The sequence below is a fragment of the Netta rufina genome, assembly GCF_964035555.1.
Source record: "Netta rufina genome assembly, chromosome: 17".
Lineage (NCBI taxonomy): Eukaryota > Metazoa > Chordata > Aves > Anseriformes > Anatidae > Netta > Netta rufina.
The window spans coordinates 14,765,688-14,788,580 of record NC_140141.1 but is presented as its reverse complement, the minus strand read 5'-3'; the positions used below and the strand labels follow the sequence as shown (position 1 = coordinate 14,788,580).

The following is a 22,893-nucleotide window of genomic DNA, read 5'->3' as shown; positions in this document are numbered from 1 at the left end:
AGCCACATATCTCCAGCTGACCGAGTCCTCGACATTTCTGCTTCTGCCAGAAATAGAGACTGGCCCAAAGGGCACCGGCTTCCCTAGGAGGCAGGGAGCAGCGACACCCTGCTCTTGGGCATTTGCTTCCACTGCTCGTTACGGTCTCGGTGTCCTTCAGACCAAAGTAGATCCACTGACCTCCTCGAGTCTTTCCAGCCTGTTTTATGATTTTGTCCCCATTTCACAAGACAAGAGCTGGTGTACTATCCTAGCAGAAGTATGGCAACCCATTCCTAAAATCCACTGGACAAAGATTTCACAAGCCCCTCACAAAATCCCTTCCACTGCTTTACTGCCTATCCCATTATTCAAATACTAAATATTAAGAAAATTATATATATATTTTTTTAATTAGAGGCAAAACCTCTGGAAAACCTCACCATTTCTGCAACAACTTTTCTGGTTTTTATGACTGTTCGGCCTCACTTCTCTCTTTCATAGCCTACATAATGCCCTATTTCAGTACTTCCTCGTGGGTCGCTCCTCGCAGATGCTAAGTAAGGTCTGCTCGCTGCCGCTGCTCTGTCCTGGACTCTTTCCAGCAGGTCCATGTACGTTCTGTAGCCTGGTGCCAGGACTGGCCACAGCCTTCTGCCAAGGAGGATTACTTTACATGCCTCATGGGCTGCAATCCTGGTTTTATATTTAGTTGTGTGATCGAGCTGAGACGTCACAGCTTACTGTAACAACCCGGCCTGGTAGAAATGCCAGCCCCATCAGTGGTTTTCCACCCTGCATTCGTGTCTTTGCTCCTGCACAGGTGGAGAGCAGTACCTCTAGTTCGTGGAGATCTTTTGTAATTCTGCCTTGTCCTCAGTGTGGTCACAGTCCTTCTCAGCGTGCAAGCTGAACACGGAGGCTCCTCACCCCAGCACTGCCCTGTTAACTATGGCACTGTGCAGAAGCTGATCTCTGGCACTGGCCACTGCTGTGCAAACTCACTGGATCCAGCCCCCCGTCCTCACCCCAAACCACTGGAACTGTTCCTCGGGCCAGCTCTCCCAGTAGCTGTGCCCCACACGCAGCAGTTTCACCCAGGCTCCCCTTCCCTGCTGCCAGCATGAGCACATGTCAGCCAGGCAGGACAACACGTGTGGTATTTCTGCACAGCCGCTCCCTGACCAGCAAGGCTTATTACCCTGTAAAAAAAAGTCAAACTGATGTGACACATTATATTGTTGACAAGCCCATACCAAGTAATATAATTTTCTCCTACATGTTTCCAAGTAATTCGATTATTTTTCCAGTAGTTTTCCAGAACATGAAGTTAAGTTGACAAATTGCCTTGCTTCACCTTCTACCCTTTCGCAACATTTCTTTGTCCTGAAGGCCTCTGCTTTACCCAGTCCTGTCCATATTCCTGTGTTCTTCAGACCACCTACCATACAAATTTTCTGCAGCCATTACAAAGAAGTGGCAGACAAGTCAACCTTAAAATTTTACAAGAGTAGCACTTGAAACACGACTTACCAATTTTCTGGTGAAAGATCTTGTCAAAGGTTAATTCACCCCTTTCCTCGAGGTACTTCTGCATAACACTGCGGATGCTGAAAGGAAAAAAGTAAAAAATAAAGTTGCTTGAAACTGCTTCTTTCAAACACAACAGTTAACATTCTCTAGGAAAAGGGATCACTGCAAGGAAATGCCCACGTAGGAGACCCACACCAAAAGCCGTGCCGCTACCCCGAGCTGCAGCCCAGTCGCTGCTGGACTGAGTTCAACGCTGCCAACGATTTTATGACAATTCAACCTTTGCCTACGAATACCTTTCCAAACATCACCTTGCTAGCCTGAAATTAGAAATGGATTCTCAATACTATGATTTTATTAATTTTTTTAAAGGTTCTTGAAGTTTGAGGTACGCACATGGAAAAGCACTCTGCGCCCGCTGTAAATATTCACACCAACACTTATCGATTGCCAAAGGGACACAGCCTACATCACGCAGCGTGGTGTTCCTGGAATCCCAATTCAGCAATCTATATTACTTAGGAAGGTTTGAAAACACCACAAGTGACCGCAAACTGGACAAAAACAGCCATCAGAGGCTGCACGTAGTTCCTGTGCCGCGTGCCACCACACCAGTGGGAGCACAGCAGCTAAGGAGCATTCCCCGGATTTCCCTGGGTTTGCTTTTATCCCGGTGAGGAACTTGTGGCCAAATGGGATGGGAGCATGGGACTGCCCCAGGGCTGGAGCACCAAAGCTGGCTGATTTGCCTCAAAAAGCACGAGGTGAGCCCAGGAATGCAGCGTGCAGAAGGCAGGGGCTCGCTGCATGGCCCGGGGACCTGCTGGGCACCGCTTCCCCTTGGTTCTCACACCAAGTTTTGGCTTGCACCACGTAAAATGAATGTTCAAGTCAATCGAATCCGCATCGGGCCGTTAACGCTGCTATTGCCATCTATCATTTAGAAAATTAGCCAACAGGCTCCATTAGGGCCCCAGCTTGGCTGCAGTGCACTTAACATCTACTTTGCCTAATTTATAATGTCACCATCACTCATTTAAACCACATTAAAGATGATTTTCTTTATTTGTCAAGAAACGTCAATATTCATTTTAATATAATGGCCATAAAAATTTCATATGGGCAACGATACAGGTACATAAATCCTAAAATCAATGCAGCACAGCAGCACTGTGTCTTGATAAAACAACTACAGTGTGACAGCACTCAGCCCAAAGCACCCAACATTTCTGTTCCCCATTTTAAAATTGATATTTTCATTTATACTTGGTATTTGTATAGAACTAACCACCAATAGCCTGCACAACGTGCTCATGCCCTAAATAACGTTATCAAAATCACTCCCATGTCTACAAAAGTCAGGCTGAGCACCCACTCCTTGTGAAATGCAGATTCTGAAGCTGACCAAGGGCCAGCAAAAGCCTGCAGTAAAAGGCAATGAACTCCGAGGCCCTAAACCCCAGCCTAGGAAATTATTCTAATAGCTCTCATGCATACCTCAAAGCCCCACATGAAACACAGGCCCATGAGCACCCTGACCCCAGAGGCTGACCTCCACACCACGCTAACCAAGGGCTGGGAGGGTTAAGCCCCATTCATCGGCTCTGAGATTATAAATTACCCCGCGAGGGACTCCCTACCCTTCTTATTTGTTCAGAAAAAAAAAAACTAGGACTGCTTTCTGAGTATTTTCACAACACATAGAAAATACCGACTTCAGGTGAACCCCATCCCATGCTCAGAAAAGACAAGGTAGTAAAAGAAAACATATAATTGGCAGAACTATGGTGTTTGCCTGTTCCATATGTAAATTTTTGGAACACAGGTCCCAGCTTAGGATGTTTATATGGACAACCACCAACCTGCCATCCCAGCCTGCCCGGCCCCAGCTGCAGCCCCAGGCGCCTCTCCCGGCACAGTGCCATTGCTCAGCCCCAAGGCGCTGTTCCCAGCTGATCGCCAGACCATCCCTAACAGATTGAGCCCTTCCCATAACAAGGGCATCGGGAAGGCTTTCCTCCAGCACAACAAGCGCACGGCGAGAGATCACACCAGCATAGCTGAGTCTAGACAGCGTGAGTGAAGTGTCCGGGAAAACAGCGCCTAACGAGCAAACCGCTCCAGCACCTCTCCTTCTCTCCTTTGCCACCCCGTGCTTCTGCTCTGATGGGTGTCACGGCAAAGGAACACGACGTTTCCTCAACTAAAAAATCGGAACAGATCTGCAAAGCGCTCGCAGGCTGCAGGAACCCGCGCCGCATTTCAGCTTCTAAACACCAGACGCTCACCCCCTCAGAAGCATTCCTCCCTCTCCATATGCATAAATATGAATAAATTACATGGAATTGATTACGGTGATCCAAAACAATGACCTTCTAATTCTCTCGCAGAAATTCAAAGTAAAAATCTTAACGAGGTCAAGAGAAATGAAGCAGAGCCCGTACATCCTTCGGAGGGATGGAAAGTTTTAAAATAGAGCCGAGCCCACTCCACAGACAGGAAGGAAGGTGAAGGTTCCTTCTCTGCATTGCGTATTGACCCCTTAGTTGCCCTACGGGTAAACAAGCTGGGATTAAAAGCCGCATTTCACAGAAAAGCAGCCATTTCTAAAAGGCTTTCCAGATCCAAATATGCTTTCAGCGCAAGCAGAGCACTAATGCCACAAGTCGACCTTCTTCAGTTCATCCCAGCTCCCCGCACTGCCTTCACTGCAATACTCAAAATAAGCAGAAACAAAAGCTGGCTAAAAATGAAATCCAGGGAGACTCCGAAAAACAAAAGCATACCCGACTCTACTGGAGAAAAGCCTTTGGTCCATATATACGTATATAATTCATTTATTTTCAGAGAGGAAGAAAACTACACAACAAAAAAAAATAAATCAGGACTGCTCAGTTTGCTGTCCACACGCCACGAGAAAGCTGGAATAACAGGACAAGTACAAGGGGAAATTGAAAGATGGGCTTGAAGTGCAGTGAGAAATGCCACCCTGGACACCTCAGCCCCAGCACCAGGACCCAGCACCGCAGCTTTCACGCTGAGCCGTGCGCCTGGGGCACAACCTGCCCTGCCCCATGGCACGCAGCCTGAGGAGCCACACCAGGGCCTAGTATGGGATAGCACAGGGTGAGGAGGACATCTGGGGAGTTTTTTTTTAATTATTATAAATCCATTTTTCATCTTGATTGCTGGCAATGCAAATGGTCCCACGTGTGCCGGCGGGTGTTCCACAGCAGGACCGTGTGCCCGCGGCAGAAAGCTGCGCTCACAGAGGGGCATGCAGACAGCCCCCTCGGTTCTGCACAGCGCCCCAGGGAGCAGTGGCTGCCCAGAGGCAGGCGGTACGATGGCCATATGCAGGTGACCAAGCTGCAAGCTCGGTGAGCAGAACAGGTCGGCCTAACCCAGCTGATCCCCGGCCTCCCCGGCAAGGCACGAGCTGAGGAACCCGGTGCGAGGAGCCCCAGGAGGCACCTGGGAGCCCTGGCACCACGGCCAGCATCCCGGTCTGTCACAGCTGGATCAAAGACATCCACCGAAAGGCAATCTCCGCTGTTCAAATATTGTCTATAATTAAAGAGCTCTCGCTGCCTATAGGCAGGTGGGGGTGGCGAGCTGAATGGGTGAGCACAAAGCGCAGCGCCAGGGCAGCGGCACGGCACAGAACACCCACTGGGAAACACACCTGGAAAACTCAGCAGAACAAAAAAAAAAAGGGAAATGATGTGCTTTTTAACACAGAAAAGCCAGCATCTGCCCAGCCCCAAGGGCAATGAGCAGAGCCCCGCAGCAGGGCCAGCCAGCCGGGGGCACGACCGCCACGGGTGCGGGCGTAGGCAGAAACTGGAAGCTCCAGAGCAGAGTAAAATAAACAGCATTCACTTTGATATTTCCTAAAAGTTCTGCTATTAATTTCAAAGCTGCATGGATTCTGTCCCCGCAGGTTTGTCGCACTAAATTATGCAGGAGTTCTTCTGAAAGCATCTCGCGCCTCGGAAATGGAAAGGGTGAAGAAGGATGCGGTGGTATGTACACACGGGCACACTCCTTCTGTTGGAACTAGATCAAGAAGCTACTTACTGTTGACCTTCTTACTACTGTGTCTTACAGGAGCTTTTAATTATTTATCATAAAAGCACATTATTTTTTCTTGCAAATCAATAAGAGTTCAGATCGGTGGGATGTTATCCAGTGCAGAGATGCCCACACCAGAGCTTGAAAAATAATTAAAAAAAAAAATCCGCCTTACTGCAAGCATTAAAGAATCATACCGACATTAAGAATGCAGTTATACTCCCTAATACATTCACTTATAAGGTGAAACAGAAAAAGGAGAACAAGAAACCAAAACAAGATGAAATGGCAGCTCTACAGGGACTGCCCTGTGGAGAGCACAGCTCAGTGCTGAACTCTGCCAACATTTCCTGTATCATCTTGGGCAAGTCGTAAACATCATCTGCCTCAGTTCCCCAGCCCGTCAAATGAAGCAGTGTTTCCTTTGCCCCTCTCTTTGCCAGTGCAAAGCGTGCATTCCTCAGGGCAGGTATCATCCCTCGGCCAGGTGCCCCGGCACACCGAGCTCCTGGCACACCAAGCAGTGCCCAAACACTAATAAATGCTGCAGGAAAAGCACTTGGTACTCAGCAGCTAAGCTCCCGCTGCCATCACCAACCTGCTGCACACTCCCTTAGCACCATCCTGCTCCCCTTTCAGCTCCCCACAACGCCCCCGAGCCCATCCTAGAGCCAGGCTTGCTCAGACCTCACTGCAGGCGAGAAGAAAGTCTGGAAGCCCCAAGTGTAAGGCTACCAGCGCGTCAAAAATAACAGTTTCTCCTTAAACAGCTTTGTACCAGTGTTCTGCAGAGTGGGCAGGAAAAAGTCACATAAGAGAGGGCAACGGGGAGAAGGAAGGAGGCATCCCGACATAAAACCTGCAGGACGGATTGCTGACGGGGCTCGGATCTCCTCGTCGCATGCACACCCCAAAGCAGCCCCCAGAGAGCCCAGGGAGGCCACAACCCCGAGCTGGGGGCAGGCAGGGGGGGTAAGCACAGGGTGGCAGGCAGGGGGGGCAGGCATGGGAGAGCTGTGAATGCAGCAGGGACACGCAGCCCACTCCGTGTCCCTCTCAGACCTGCACCCAGCACAAGGCTCGGTACAGGGTAATGCTGCTCCGAACGGTTTTGTCCCCAGTCCCTGTCCAACGTGCTCTGCACATCGCAGCCTCTGGTCAAGCCGTTCACCAGGCAAAGTACATTCCCAGCCAATAATGCCAGCAGAGACTGTTACAGCATCTGATCTGATCTACTGATCTATTACTTGTAAAATTCCCTGTTTGAGGAGGAAACAAATCATTAGAGGACCACGAAGACGTTTTTGGACAACAATGAAATAACACGGAAAATATACGTTCCTTTCATTCCTTCCCTTCCTAGCATCCACGGCTACAATAACCCTGGCAGCAACGCAACATCCAATTGACTTAATTATTCTAACAGAGAAATCAAAGTGATCATTGGTACTAAATTAATTAGCGCACATGCTCGTCCCATTCTTCATCTCCTCGGCTGACGAGCAGAGCAGCAAGGAGCGAAAGGAAAGCCTCTCCCCATGCACCCACCGCCCCAGACGTGGCACGGGGCTAGGGCTGGGCTCTGCCTGTTGCTGCCCCACTGGGAGCTCCCCTCCCATTCCCCATCTCCGCACACCCTGCGAGGTCCACGCTAAGCACGCTCCTGAATCACTGCGCACCACGGCTCTTACAATTGTCAGGGGTGATTAACAACACTTCCTACCCAAGGAGCCTGTTTGCAGGGGAAGGGATTAGAGCACAGAACATTCTGCCACCACCCCCCTCTGGTGCGTGCATCTCATCCAAGAGCCGAGGCAGCTTCACTTATGCAAATGGTATTAATGGAGAAAGTTTACAACCAGGGAGCCGAGAGCAAGAGCTGCGTAGCTCTGATTTCAAATTACACACTCGTGTTCCTTGAGGATCATCTGCATTATCACTGCTGAAATCTGAAACTAATATAAAAGCTTCTAAGCACATGCATTTTTCAGGAATAATTACACTGAATTGTAATGTCAAGGACTTGCCCTTCCACCAGAAAGCTGCTACTGAGAGACTGCGAGAGAGAGAGATTGGAATGGAATCACATCTCGCTCCGACAGCAATTAAGCCATTTGTCAATCACAATGTTTGGCTTTTTTCAAAAACAAATACAAAATTATTCATGTGCCAATTTTTTAAAAAACTTTTCCATGTTTGTAAAGTATTTTAAATTTTCTTTAGAAGTAGCATTCAAGCATACAGACTGACTGACCTACCTGAACTACAGCCCTTGCTGGCTGAAACATGCTGCACCTGACAGATTTATTTATTTATCATCTCAGGACGTGATTTTAGAGGCTCAAATGTTTATCTGTGCACCCAAAATTCATCCAGAAGCTGCCAAAATTGACCCAAAGACGCCAACCCGAAGGCCTTGAACTACGATAATGCCAGAGTCAGCACGGACAACATGAAGCAATGACAGAAGGGCACGAGGTCATTATGGACAACTGGTTTTTCTGTAATAAGTGCATTTGAAAAATTCAGCACTGTAAGACTCATCAAAGGTGAAGAGGTCAAGATATTTCTGGTGCGAGAATGAGATCTTTCAAGAACTTTTTAAAACCAGGTAAAACTAACAGAAACGCTCCTGCGTTTCTTCTCCCCCAGAGGAAACAATCCCCTTTAAACCAGCAGGCATCACTCCACAGTCCTGCAGCCCAAGCAGCACAGCAAAACAGAACAAAAAGGTGTTAAATTGTCTTCACCGAGTTCTTGCACTTCGTCATGTGTCTGAAGCTCACAGTTATTCTTAGGCTGCAAAAGTAAGGGAGATGCAAGGGAAGGAGCCACGTTAAAAGTGATCATTGGAACTAAGAAAGGAGACTGGAAAAAGCTGGGGTGACAACACGGGGACGGAGAGGTGCAGGAGCAGTTCCGTACGAACACAAACAGAGTCTGAAGGAGAAGATGTGGGGAAGCCAAGCTGGGATTTAAGAAAACAGCAGGCATAAGAAGGCTCAGAAAGGAAAGTCACCTCCCCAGCATGAACTCGGACAGCCTGATAATCCCACCGACCGCCGCCCCGCAGCGCGCAGCTGAACGCGGCCGCTCCTGACCGTGCCCCGAGCACACAGCAGGGCCCTTCCAGCAGGCCCTCACGCTCAGGAGCATCAAAACCAAGACCCACATTCCTCACACAGCTCCCCCAAACCCAGCCTGGCGTTCCTCAGCACCTTCCCTTCAGGAGCGAGGGCAGGGATGTGATAACCGCTGTGCCACTGCAGAGCTGGAGGCTGCGTGTTGTGCTCCAGGTGTCTCCTCCAAGGTCTGCAGCGTTTGGGATTTTGGATTTCAGGGCAGGGGAAGGATGCTGGGGGCTCCTCGCTCAGCGGTGCTGCAGGCCGAGGTAGCAGCTCCTGGAGGGGAACCAGCAGCACTCACCTCACACAGCACCACTGAGCCCCGTGGCCAGGCACCCGGCCCCTTCCCATCCTTTCCGACAGGACACAACACACTGGGAGGGCAAATTCCTGCACACAGGAACAGACAGGGGGCTCTGGATGGAAGCAGCTTCTCCTAATGCTCTCAGAATTGTTTTATGTCTTTCTGCAAGGTGTGTTTGTATGGGTGGTTATTTGGTTCTGGAACGATTTCCTCGGAGAAACGAGTGGGCATGGGGTGAAGCTCTTCACGTGGAAAGCAGCTGTGTTTTGTAAGGCTGGAGGCTGCTGCTGTTACGTCAATTCAGCTAAATTATGTGATTGGGCTAATGCACCCGACAGGTTCTGATAGGCTTTTTTCTAATTTTATTAATCACCCAGAAAACATTATTATTGATAAGAAGCTTAATCCAGCCCATTCCACATGACTTCACCAGAACAGAAGCCACGTTAGGGCCGCACACGTTCACGTCCTGATGCCAACGTCCCAGCATTTCGCTGAGAGCACCCCATGAAAGGGCCCGGCACAGCACCGACGGGGCAGCAGGACCCACGGCCAGCCCTCCGCTCATCCCTCGGGTTTCAGGGAGCAGGAGGCTCTGATCTCCTCCCACATTGCCCTCGTTTACCTTGTTTCTTAATTAAAGCACCGATACCCGAGGGAGGGTCTTTAATTGCAGCAGCCCTGCAGGGGACGAAGCCAGAACAGCTCCGGGCAGGTCCCTGTGCTGACCCACCGGGGCCCCCCCATCTGCCTGAGCCTCGTGAAACCAGCCTGCAGCTCCTGTACCTGCTGCACAGGCTCTGTGTGAGCACAGGTCCGACAATGCCATCTTTTCACTGCCTTCCCCACCGAGCTTCTTCTGACAACAAAGTTCGGAGGTCGAATTTCTGAGCAGAACAGTTTTTAGCTGCCCTCACCCTGCGCAGGACTGCGTATTCCACAACAAACACACATTCAGCCTTTCTCATAACTCCACCTCAGCACAGCCCCAGATTTCCCCCTCCTCAAACAGTCACCTATGAATATTCAAGCACGCCTTTTTGCCCAAGCAGAACACAGATTCCAAGACAGAAGATAAGCTCCAGCCTATTTCATCATTTCTGGCGATGTAAACTAGCCTTTCAAATACATCCATTACTGTGAATTGCACTAGACTAAACGCAAAATGGCTCTCTCCATCGTAACCAGCAATAGTAAGTCAATGCTTTAAGAAAATAAGGAGATAAAGAACAGCGGGATAATCCAGGATACAACACAAGCCTGAGGGGCAAGCGCCGTGCACGCACTGCTCTCTGAAATCCTGCTGGACAGCGCAGGCACCTGGGGGGCTAGGGCACGAAAGGCACACAGGAGTACCTCAAAAGCAACAGGTATTTTTAGCACCTAAAAGCCAAGCAGATGCTGTGCTGTCCTACTGAGATCAGACACTCGCCATCCCAGAAATACCATGCTCCAACTGAGCATGGGATGCTCCAACCTTGGCACGTACAAACCCACAGCGCTCCTCCCGGGTCCACGCTCACACTGGGACCACCTCCGGCACCCATCCTCACTCCCCAAACACTCCCCTGCCATACACCTCGTATTCAGGTATCAGCTCTGAGCCAGCTTTACTTCCTTTGTGCCTTGATCAAATGTTCAGTTCAAATGGTGGGGTACAGCACAGCTGCTAAACATTAAACTGCTTTACAGCTGGAATATAAAACCATTTAGTTCAAATCCCTGTTCCTCTACAGTTCCACAAATTACACCTCAATGAGGCTGCTTTGAGCAGTTTACGTGTCCTGCATGCCCTTTTAATTTCTTACTTCAGCTTCAAATTTTTCAATTACATGTTTAGGAAGTATTGGAAACGGTGTAACGATACCAAGCAACAACCTTGCTCGACAATAAAAAAAAAATAAATAAATAAAAAACGCAGGCATCAAGCAAGAGCCTGAGCTGTTTTGAAATTTTAGAGAACCAAGCTTCAGAAGTGCTAGCGAAATGAATCACAGCCATCACCGCTACGAGCAGATGGAGCCAGCCTCGGCGCAGCACCACCGCCTCGCGCAGCCCCAGCCACCGTGGCACAAAGTCATCCGAATCCACCACCAGGCCCCCGAGCCTCCCCACTGCCAACCATACAACTCTGCATTCAGCAGCAGCATTTCAGTGCACAGACCAAACGCAGGAGCCTTTGCAAAGCCTGGGCCTAGCCGTGCTGTGAGAACAGGAAAGCAGCACTTCTGGAGGCTGCGCTCACACGGCCAGGGAGACACCCGGCACTTCCTGGCAGCGCCGCGGCTCTGCACAACCCGCGTGCGAGGCAGGGTTTGTCTGGCATCAGCAGCACCCAGGGCAGGCTGTGAGCCCCCCGCGTGGTACGGCACAACAAGGAGGTCCCATGCATGCCATCCTCCTGGCTGAGAGAATGCAAACGGATGGAGAAAGGCAGACGGAAACAACACCGGTGCGACACCAACATGCCAGGCACCGACAGATTAATCACAGTCAGGTTTCATCAGCTTCACAGCACATGAGTGTTCTCGTGAGGGATGCAGGGGAGAAGTTTGGCAGGCCCGACACAAATGGGCAGCGTGGACCGCAGCAGGAGCGAGGGGAGGGGGCAGCACCCGGCCGCTGCAGCCCTCGGACACCCCGGCGGGGAGCTGGAGACGCCGGGTGATCCAGGCGCTACCTGCAGAGCCCCAGCACCCAACGCACGCAGCTGGTGCTTGAAGCACCAGAAAGCAGCACCTAAAAAGATGCAAACAAAGGGATGAGACGAGCGTAGTAGCAACAAATGCGAAAATTACATGAACAATTGTCAGGAAAATTTTCCCAGAGACAGCACTCCAAATGAATAAGCATAACAAGAAGGCGTCAGACAAAGCCGGGGAAAATAACGTCAAAGTAACCGAGACTGAGTGCGGGGAGACAGAGAGGAGCTCCAGCCTCTAACTTGGAGATGCTGCAGAAGTTTGAGGAGGCCCAAGAATACGCTGAAGGACACATCAAGGAAGCAACTGAAATCCAGAGAAAGACGATGGCAACGCCAGGAGAACAACACTGGGAGAGCAGCAGCAGTACAGGGCCGAGCGACGACTCCGCACTCCTAGTGGGAAGGCACCGCTTGGGTTTTGGTAACACTCAGCACTGCAACAGGAAGAAAGCAAATCACAAACAGCTCAGGGTGGAATTGGAAAAGGAAAAACAACCCCTGTGCATTCAATAAACCTCCACAACAAGGTAGTTGGAATAACACTAGGTAAGAAAGCAAAGAGCACAGGGGTCCCATTCTTTGGTGCGGAAAGTACCTCTAGAGATAAACTGAAGATGGGACGGTAATGAGGAAAAATATCACAGCTAGAAGCGTGACTTCAGAGAAGGAAGCATCTGCAATGTGTTTTTTTTTCTCCTTTTCCCAGAGGGGCAGGATTCAGAGGAAGGTAGGAGACCAAATAAGAGATCCGTGAGAAAAATACGAATTCACGGGAAGGAGCGGTAATTACCGAAGCAGCAGGTTAGGAGAGGAGAGACGAGATGAGAAACATCTACAACACAGCGAGACAAGTGGGAGAGAAGCCTGGAGAGATGCATGGTCTGTTTTGTTACCATGCCCTTGGTATTTGTACACCGAAAGCACCCGAAGCTCAAGTGACGTTTATAGCGAGGAAGCTTTTAACGTTAACTATCTAATTTCCTGGACTATTTTTCTCTACCTCCCCATATGCAAATCCTTTTTTCAGAACAAAGAAGCCGTTGGCAAATAAGAAGAGCTATTAGAGTCTTCTTCCACACCCTTTGACCAAAATAAGGGAAATCAAAAACGTACACTGAAAAGGGAAAGAGTTCAGGAGGCTGCTGAAGAACCTAAAAAATAAGAGCGCAGTTCATGGGCTCCTTTCCTCCCGAACCTAAAATGTTTGACAGCAACTCTGCAGAGAAAGATTAAAGCTTGATATTTGCTTGCGTTTCAGTATCTATGTCCTCTTTCTCATTTTAGGTCCTGTTGCTGCAGGTCACTCTGCCTTTGAGAGTCCTTCTGTCCATCCATGCAAATCCAAAAGGATCTCACAGGAACGTGCAATGAAAAGACACCGCAGCTCCTCCAGCTCCTGGCAGGGCTCTTAAGAAGGAAAGGAGGAAACACAGAAAGGAAGGAAAAGCAGATGACAGAGGATGGAAAAGGGCTTGTTTTGGTGCTTAAAAACAAAACAACAAAAAAAGAAACAGAAAAAACACCACCACTAAGCCTCTTCCTAGGCACGCTGGTCTCATTAGCGTTTTTGCCGTCCTTCTTCCCAAGCCACCACATTTAACAGTTTCGGTGCACAAACAGCTGAGGATGCCTCGTGTCAACTCACCACCAACCAGCCCCTCGGCCAATAAACTCTTCACCCCCGGAGTTTATTTGCTGCTAAGCCTTGGCCTGCAGCCTCACAATTTATTCTGCCTGCACCGCAGTTCCTTCCTTCGGAAGGGAAGGACCCCCCCAAATCACCCCAGGGAGCTCCCTTACTTCATCCAGCCTCTCGGCGAGACAAAACGGTGCCAGCAGGTGCACCGGGCTCCAGCAAAACAACGGGCTGCAAAACCTGTGCACGGCTGCTGGAGGATAAACCACCCAGGATAAACCACCCCTCGCATTCCTGCGAGGCGAGCGCTGCCCTGGGGCCCAGACCTTTATCTGCACGCTGTCCACAGCAGGGCAGGGCCCCCCCGTGTCCCACCACAGCCCCCAGCCCCAGCTCCCAGCCCAGTGCTACGAGCAGCTCTCCCACGGGCAGGGAGAAATGAAAAATCTACTTGGAGGAAGCGTCTGACTTCAAACCCGTGCGAGAGGAGACCTTGTGTGCGTGGTGGTGCTTCTCTGCTGTTACTATATCAACCTGCACTTAAGCAGCTGATTTATATAATTTTAAGAGGATCCGTTTGCCAGCAATACACAACATTTAAGTATACCCAACACGCCACGTCTTTTTTAATGAGAGATTGAGGGGAAAAAGAAAAAAAAAAAAAAAAAGAAAAAAAAACAAGCAGAAAGCAGCCCGAAGACATCTGACACCAGAATAACGGTCACAATTTCCTACTGTATGAGGAAATCCCTGCTTTCAGTTAGAGGCTGAGAAGTTCAGTCATTTCAAGCAACCTCGAGCCGTTTGTGGTCCCAGGCTTAGGTAAGGCTCTGTTCTCGTTTCTGCTGCCGCTTCCTCCCGCTCGGCAGCCGGGGGGCCTGGCGCAGCCCCCGCCCCAGCTCCACGCACAGCTCCGAGCCCCCCCCCGGCTCCAGGCTCCCGCATCCCTCACGACACACACCAGCCCAGGGGGACTGCGAGCAATCATTTTCTTCCAATATTTCACATAATTTGCAAACTGGATCTCCCACACGCGGCTCCGGGCGCTGCCATATGAACGTTTCAGCCCCACAACCCCTCGCCTTTCTCCCACTCCACAAAACTTCCCGGGGCACCCAGCTGCCGCTGCCCTCCCCGTGGAGCCCGACACCACCGAGGCACCTCATGGGGTGCGAGGAAACCGCCTGGCCTCTCCCAAATGCAGACCCCAAGGAAGGAGAGCAGCAGGGTGCAGGCTCCCCAGGCCTCGTGCTGTGCCACGAGGCTGTGCCCGGGCAGCCGGGTACCTGCTGTGACAGGCAGCACCCCCAGCACCACCAGCACCAAGCAAAGCACCGGCACTCGGAGAGCTGCGAGCTGCACCTAGGGTTAACTGCTGAGGTTATGTTACCCAGATATCGATTATCTTCATCAATATTTACACACGCCAGGGGAAAAACAGGCACCTTCACCTGCCCAGGAAGCCGCCTCTAACTGGGCTTTGCAAACCCAACTTCCTCAGCCGAGGTTTCGGAGCCTTTTTGCAAGCACCACGGACCCTGCACGCCGCCGGCCGCCCCTGCCCCTCCGCTGCCCCCCGGCACCGCCGGGAATTCAAACAGCAAGGCAGGAAAAGGAGCGAACAAGTGGGAAGAGGGCTTCAGCAATCCCTCGCCCGCGGCAGGCAGCTAGGCCACCGCCAGGCTTGCGAGCTGCCCACACACCCTGCAGTGAATTTTCTTTTAGGATTTTTCTGTTGTAGCGCTGTGCTTGCTGACCAAATATTGATTTTCAATGCATCCACGGCCGTGCACACACACACACACACACACAGAGCCACAACGCGGGGAGAAAGCCTCCCTTCAGCCTCGGGAACGACCAGGCGAGGCTCAGGTGATTTTATAACGCGTGGAGACCAGGGGCTGCCGCGCAGAAGGGAGGCTGGGGCTGGTTTCACCACCAGACCCCCCAAGCCCCAGGGACATTTGTGGAGCCCTGGGGATGGCACCGGCCACGAGCCAAGCCCCGTGCCCGCCGCCACCTCTGCTCCGTGAGCTGCTTGCTAAGAGCCCTGCCCGTCCTTCCCCGCGCCCCGCTGCTGTCAGCCCTGGTGGAGCATCACGAATGATAGCTCTGCAGAGCACAGCGGCCACAGCCGCTCGCTTTGGCTCCCGTTCCCCTCGGCCCAGCCGCCGGACGAGGCGCGGGGAGCGAATAAACCCCAAGATTTGGGCTTTTTTTTTTGGGGTGGGAAGCAGGATTCCGCACACCCTCACATCCACGGACCGAAATACATCACTAAGCGGCCGGACAGGGAGGCAAACCCACAAATAACCCCCTGCACAGCGGGTCCCTGTGCGGCCCCTGACCCTGACCCCAAGGCGGGGGCTGCGCTGCCGACCCCGGGCACGGTGCGGCCGGGACCGGCCCCGGGGGCTCCCCACGGGCTGCGAGCGGCACCGGGACCCCCGGAGGGACCGGCACCGGGGGTGGGGGGGGGTCCTTGAGGGAGAGAGAGGGAGGAGGGGGGGAAAAATCCGCGACCGGGACCCCTCCAGCCCCGTGCGCGGGGTGTGTGCGGGCGGTACCTGGGCTCGGGCAGGGTGATCTTCTTGCTGGCCCTGGCCGCCGGGGTGCTCTTGCTCTTCTCCATCGCCATCAGGTAGCTGACATCGGCCAGCACCGCCTCCAGGTCCGCCATGTTCCCGCTCCCGCCGCCGGGCTGCAGATGGAGGCTCCGCCGGGGGCAGCAGCCGCCCCCGGGGCGGGGTGGGGGGGGGACGGGGACGGGGACGGGGACGGCTTGGTGGCGGTGGCGGCGGCTCCGCCGAGCGCCTCCCGTGTGCGAGCGGCTGCGTGCGAGCTGCGAGCGCTTTGGGGAGGGGGGGGGGGGGGGGGAGCGCCGCGGCCCCGCTCCCCGCCCTGCAGCACCCGGGGCTCAGCCGCCGGCCCCGCTCGCCCTCAACCCCCCCCCACAACCCCTCCACCCCCCCACCCCCCCCCCCGTCCGCCGTCCGCCGTCCGCCGGGGTCGAGCCGAGCCGCAGCGCCCCCCCCGGCCCCCGCTGCGGCCGCGGAGGCCCCCTCAGCGCCCGCCCGCCCCCGCCGAGCCCATGGCGGCCGCGGGGAGCTCTCCCGTGTGCGGCCGCCCCGTCGCCGCTCGCTGCCTTACGCGGCCGCCGGGCCCCCCCGGCTGGGCCCCGCGGCGCCGTGCGGGCAGCTCGGGGCCATGGGGCTGCGGCGGAGCTGGGTGGGGGGGAGCTGGGAGAGGGGGGGCTGCGGCGGCGGCGCCTGCGAAAATCCGGACCTGGAACCGGCGGCCGGGGAGGGGAGGGGATGGGGGGGGACCGGGGGGGGGGGGACGGGAGGGGAGGGGGGGGCAGCGTCGACCGAGGGGGGGCGCAGGGAGCGGGGTTGGGGGGGCTGCGGGCACGGCCGGGGTGGGGCAGCCCCCGAGGGCTGCACTGGGGGTGTGGGGGCCTGGGGAGGTCCTGGGGGGTCTTGGGGGGGTCCCAAGGGGGTCTTGGGGGGTCCAAGGGCAGGCTGTGCCCCGGTAGGGCCTGCAGCCCCCCCCCGGCCGCTGCCCGGGCGTGAGGGGGAGCCGAGGGGGCGGCGGGGGGCTCCCAGCGCCGCCGGGCACGGCCCCCCCCCCGGCTGGGTACCTCGGCTGCAGGCAGGCAGATGTATGCAGATCCGCACTCCTCTCCCTCCTGACTTTCCTCAAATATGTCAGAAATAATTGGCTCAATGAAAGGCGAAGTCAATGACAAGTCTGAAGTTTAGAGCTCCGCTTGTTTTGAGCTCTTTTCAAGTGCCGCCACTCCTCCTTCCTACAGCTTTGTGAAAGTTAATGATCTGATTAAAGCAAGGTAAAGTATACAGCCGGCAGGATTTCGCCGTGCGCCTCGTTACGAACCGTCTGGGAATGGCTTTTTGTTGGGAACGGTAATTTACGCCGGCACTTTTCACCGGAGCTGAACCACAGGGGAGAGTTCTGCTCGGCTGGGCACGGCACGGGGCAACGAGCAGCATCTGGGGCATGGCATGGCCCTCCTGTGTCCCCCGTGTCCCCCACATCCCCATCCCTCCACTGCCCAGGAGCTGACCGAGCCCAGCATCCTATTTTCTCCTGGCCCAGATGCAGGACAAGGAGGTGTGCATCTCTTCTTGTCACTGCACGCGGCTGGGGGCTTCGTGCCAGGCTCTCCGCACAGGAGCAGCCCCGTGGCCATGAAGCCATCCAGGCACGGGAGCTGCACGCCCTCATTGATGCTTGCAGAACACTAAGTTGTAAATGCACGAGTTTACATGAGGCCTCGTCCTGCAAGGCATCGATCTACCAAGCAGGGCAAAAAACACAGCCCACGCCTCGTGCGTGGAGTCACTTCATAGCTTCAAGTGTTGGAGCTGTGATGGGAAAGGCTGGCGCTGTCCAGTGGTGCAAAGCAGCTTGGATCCGAGGCCATGAGGAGCGTCCTGGTTTCCCCAGGCAAGAGCAAGCCCAGGTGCCCCTCACCGTGCCCGCACCCATGGGTGCGGGTGGCTCCTGATGGCTGGCGGCCCCGCTGCAGCCCCAACACACAGCCAGCTGCGGAGGCAGCCCGGGGCAGAGCGGTTCTGGCTCCCTGCAACGGGAGCGTGCGAAAGCAGCAGGAGAAGCGCAGCGAGTTGCCGTCGCTGACCTGATCGTGTTGCTAAACAGCACCAGCGCCACGCAGTCACTCGGAGGGGAGGCAGAGCAAACCGAAACCCATTAACGCCGGCCTCGCGCTGCCGACCAAGAAGGCCCTTCTGTTTCCTAAAATATTTAAATGACTCTGCAGCGATGATGATTGCAGTAATGGGCAAGAAAACGCCACTTAGGCTTCATAATGCTCTCCTTTTCATTTCTGAACCATGTTTTTGCCATTATTATCTGGGTATTATTCTAATGTACGCTTCAAAGCCATTCCTTGTGACAATTTCCAGGAAGTTACATTGGAGAAGGGCTACTACAGAAACCCAGCGAAGAAGCTGCTCTCCTCGTGCTGCTTGGTGCTAGCCAGCAGGGTAGCAGCAGCTGGAACCGAAATGTTGTAAGAAATAGCGTTCTCTTCAATACTTGCTTAAAAAAGTGTATTTCTTACTCATCATTCTCTAGCAGCATGTACAACGCTTACATTTTGCAGTGTAACGTTCAGCGGTTTTGAAGGTCACTGGGATGTGCATTTTTTTGGTAGCAGACTGGAAATAAAGCTAATTATTTCCTGAAGCTGAAGAACAGGCAGCAGAATGTGCAGCGCTAACAGGCATCGCAGGGATATTCAATTCCCCAGCTCCCCAGGTGCGAGGCTGCAGCCCCTCTGGGCATCCGTGTGACTCCTGGGTTCGTGTTTGCGTGTGTCCTACATGGGTTTGGTGGTGCTCAGTGTTATGTGTGCGTGCTGCCTTCGGTATCATCCGTAGTGTTTTTGTGTTTATAAACAGCGTGCTGTGTATTCCCCTGGCTGAGGGAAACCCTGAATTAATCAATGCCACAGTTAACAGAGGTCAGAATATGATACACTCGTGCATGGCCTGAATGTGCTAAAGTACCTCCTGACATTTCTGTGGATGCTGACTGATATCATTCAATCAATTTAACCGTGCCACGGGGCCGCCGGGCTGGAGCGCAGGGCCCTGCGTGCATCCCCTGCTGCAGGCAAGAAAGCCCGGCTCGTGTCTGGTGCTCCTTCCTCCCGAGCAGCCAGTTTCTCCTGCCATCTGTGTAAGATTTAAATGTTTAATTTTGCACAGCTCTGCCGCGCAGGATGATGGATGATATCACAGAGAGTAACAAGTCGAAAGCAGATTTATCGGTGTGTCCTGCACTAACTCCATCACTTGGAGATAATGGTGCAAAACGGCACAACGGGATGGAGGCTGTCCTGCTGTCCTTCAGCCTGTGGAAAACCTGGTAATTGCAGGATCTCTGCTGGTATGCATGGCCAGCACTTGCTATGTACCCCTTGAGGGGAATGCTCACACAGATGATTATTAAACTCGTTTTTTTAATTAAAAAAAAATATTTCCAGAAACATACATCGTCTGGGAATTAGGAATATTAGGCATTGATTACCTTAGTTGCCTCCATGGGATGTGAACAACCACAAACCCTCCTCATTCCTCGCAGTGCTGGTAGGGGATAATGCGTGTGCTGGGGATGGATCCAGCTGGGCTCTGACTCTCGGCAGTTTGCTTGTGTAATAGCCAAGCAGCGAGCTTGTCTCCTGCTGCTTGCTCTGCTGGCAGCGTTACCTGGAGTGCGATTGCTCGTGTGGCTGCAAGGGGGGAGAGGAAATCTGCGCCCCACCTGCGCTCACCGCCCTCTGCTCTCCCAAGTGTCTTCAGATGGCTTCCTGCAGCAGGGCTACCTGGAGGTAAATCGGGAACAGGAGCATCGCCCTAATGAGGTTGTGCGGGGATTCATTGGTGAGCAACCGTAAGGTGCCCAAAGGACCACAAGGGATAAATAAATGCAAGCAGTTCTCACCATAAATTAAGAAAACTGGAGCTGACAAGGCGGGCGTTCTCCCAGCACGATGTGCTGGCAGGGGATGTTCTCTGCCCCCTGGGCCACCACCGCTTTCAGCCTAGGGTCAGCGCTTTGGGGACACTAACACGGGTGAGACAAGACCTCTCGTTGCCAGCTCCCATTTGCTTTTCTTACACTAAAAGACCCCCCCTCAGCAAACTGTAAGTTCAGAGTTGCACAGCAGGTGAAGCGTGCTGGGAAGTATTTAGGGAACCAGACTCGTACCTCCACTAGTTCTCTCCTCTGGGTTTGCAAAAGCTTGCCACACCTCTCCAGGAACAGGCTGAGCTTTGGGGGGGGGCTCTGGGGCATCTTTGCCCCTCTGACCCCAGCGCTGGTACAGGCCCGAGCAGGGGCACAGCCAGGCAGGGTGCCCTGGGCATTCCCTTGCAGCATCCGCACCGAGGCTGGAGATGCATCCCTGCTCCTTAATGCACTTCTTCAAGCTGCACTAGTAAGCAGCAAGAGGCAATGTGGAAAACAACCAGAATGATTAACGGCCATCCCTGCTGCCGCTTGTGTTCACCAACTGCACCAGAAGGAGCAATTCCAGAGACCATCGCTCTGCCTTCGCTGTGCCGCTGCATCAGGCACCTGAGCCATGGGATGGGATCGCCCTGCCCGGCTGGGGATGCACGAGGGCTCCTCTGCAGCTCTGCTGGCTCCCCCAGCTTTCTCCTGAACACTTAAAAAGGTGCTGTGACCACTTCTGCCAGGGAAAGCACTGGATGCAATTCACCATCACCATGTTCCCTTCTGAAACCGGCTGACATTATGACGAGGCCAAGTTTTAATTAGGAAACAAAAGGTAATTAAACTACCAAAAATATTATCCACCATCAAACATTTGTGCTTGAATAGTCTGAGCAGAAATAACGACGTCCTCTGGGGACAGAGATAAGAAGGGAATGGAAAGTCACGCCGTGTCTTCAGTCTTGCATGAGGGAGCACAGGCAAGAGAGGTGGGCGCTGCGGTGTTCCCGTACATCACGGCGTTTCTGTAAGCAGCAGAAACACCCGTTGGACACTGTCCTCTCCAGATTGTCTTGAACTGACACCCCCCACACAAACATCCTGCTTCCAGCCTCTCTTTGCTCCGTTGGTCCCACCTGGGCTGGGGGCTCCTCACCCACACCCACCACCCACAAGAGGTGCAGGTGCGGCTGCAAACCTCTGCCCCAGGGCTCTGTGCAGCCTCCCCCAAAGGGGACCTTGACTTCTCCTGGTCCCATGGAGAGGCTTGGAAGAGCCCAGCAGCCCGGGGCCGGGGCAGCAGCTCGGGGAGGCTGTGCTGAGGACAGCAGGAAATCCAGTCCTTTCTGCTTTGTTCAGCGGCAGTGCCTGGCTGGACTCCTGGCTCTGCTTAATTCTCCAGGAGGAAATATTTGTTCCTTTGAAATTGACTGGAATGATTTAAGCCGTATTTTTTATCAAAATAAATTGTAAAGAAATAATGAATCTAATTCAGATGATGGCAACATCAGAATGCATTCTTCTGGCCCCTCACTAATTAGATTGCCAACCACACAGGACATTCTCCAGTACAGATCGTCTCCTAAGAACTGGGCCCCGCAGCCGGAGCAGATGCCGTACGTGAGGCTGCGCTGGGCACAAACCCGCACCCACACTGGGTACCCACACCTCGTGCCGTGCTGGTTGTACTGGGCTGGCTCCCCAAGACCTGGAGCTGGTGGCTTGTGATGGTGCAGCCGGACTTGGTGACTGCTGCTCCCGTTCCTCATCCTTCCCACTCATGGGAACAGAAAGAAACCAGAAAGCATCTTTGCACATTCCCTTTTTCCCCCCAAAGAAGAGCAGTCCGTGTACATCAGCACCAGTTAAACTCAGGGGTAATTTCTTAATTCCAAGTGATAAAAGCTTTCCCCTCCCAGCGTCAGCTGGCGGGCAGCTCAGCTCAGGGAGAGGCAGGAGACAGCGAGTAAATTTTTCAGCTGTCTTCCTCTCCGTGCAGCTATTTAAAAGTGAACTTTCTACAAAGCCTAAATAAACTGTCATGTGATGCAGGAATTCCTGCATTATTAGGATATTTTGAAACATGGCTGAATATGAAGTCATCAAATTTAAGCAGTTCAAAATATGAAGTTCAAAGATACTTTTTTTTTTTTTTTTTTTTTTTTTTAATAAGAAGGGCACTCTCTCTCTCTCATTAAATAAGCATTCTGTTCCCTCCTTTGGGATGACTCTAGATCTTTAAGACAGTCTCCACTATTTATTTCCCTCCACTTCCTTTCAGTGAAGGAATGGAAACAGACATGAATAAACCCCAAACACTGAGAAGAAAATGCAGAGTTTTAAATACAGAAGGGAGCTGCTGGCAGGTGCCTGCTGACCATCACCGCACCTCCCTGCACAGCACCAGGTAACCGGGAGGATTGCTCAGGCTCAGGTGCAATTCGGTGGCAAATGAGTACGGGGGGAGCAGGGCTCCTGCTTCCCTCCTGCCTCGGTTCAGCTTCCTCTGTGCTGCAATTCCGACCAGCGCTGGGCTGCAATTTCCCGCAGCTCACACAAGTATCTCAATTACTGCCTAATGAGATCAGCCCTTCCTCTGCCTAGCAAATCGAGTGCGCCAGCCCCAGCGAGGCACAGAGGAAACCAAAACACCAGGCACGGCTGGGCAGCCAGCACTGTCCCGCGGGTCACTTCTGTGTGTTTCTGTGAGCGGCTTAATGGGAAAAAGGCAGCCCGAGGGATGGGGAAGGCAGCCAGAGGGCCATGGCTCTGCCATCCCCAGGTGGGACAGGGGCTGGGAAGGAGCTGGCCCATGCCAGGATCTCCACGGCATGAGCTCACTGCTGCCCACTTCTAGCTGGAACGAGAAGGCCTTCGAATGGCTTCTCAGCAGAGCTCAGGTCCAAGCATCATGGCTGAGCCACATCTTTATGGGCAGAAAGGTAATTAAAGAACTTACCTGTTCACTTACAAATGGGGATTTAGCTGGGACATCTGTGCGCTGAAAGATGCCTTCACCTGAGGTTGCTGCAGA

General features: G+C 53.1%; 1 protein-coding gene across 2 annotated transcripts in view; it reads right to left on the bottom strand.

Annotated features, from left to right (window-relative positions):
- Positions 1–16,165, bottom strand: part of GRK3 (G protein-coupled receptor kinase 3) — a 67,076-nt gene extending 50,911 nt beyond the window's left edge. Inside the window, exons 1-2 of one of the 2 annotated variants that reach the window (XM_084297309.1) lie at positions 15,923–16,165; positions 1,513–1,589 (exon numbers count right to left, since the gene is read on the bottom strand). In XM_084297309.1, coding sequence (XP_084153435.1) covers positions 1,513–1,589; positions 15,923–16,035 — 190 coding nt within the window. In that variant the 5' untranslated portion in view covers positions 16,036–16,165. Of the gene's footprint in view, positions 1–1,512; positions 1,590–15,922 lie in introns of those variants that run through there. The other variant, XM_084297310.1, reaches the window with a different exon arrangement.
- Between the last annotated feature and the right edge of the window lie 6,728 nt (positions 16,166–22,893).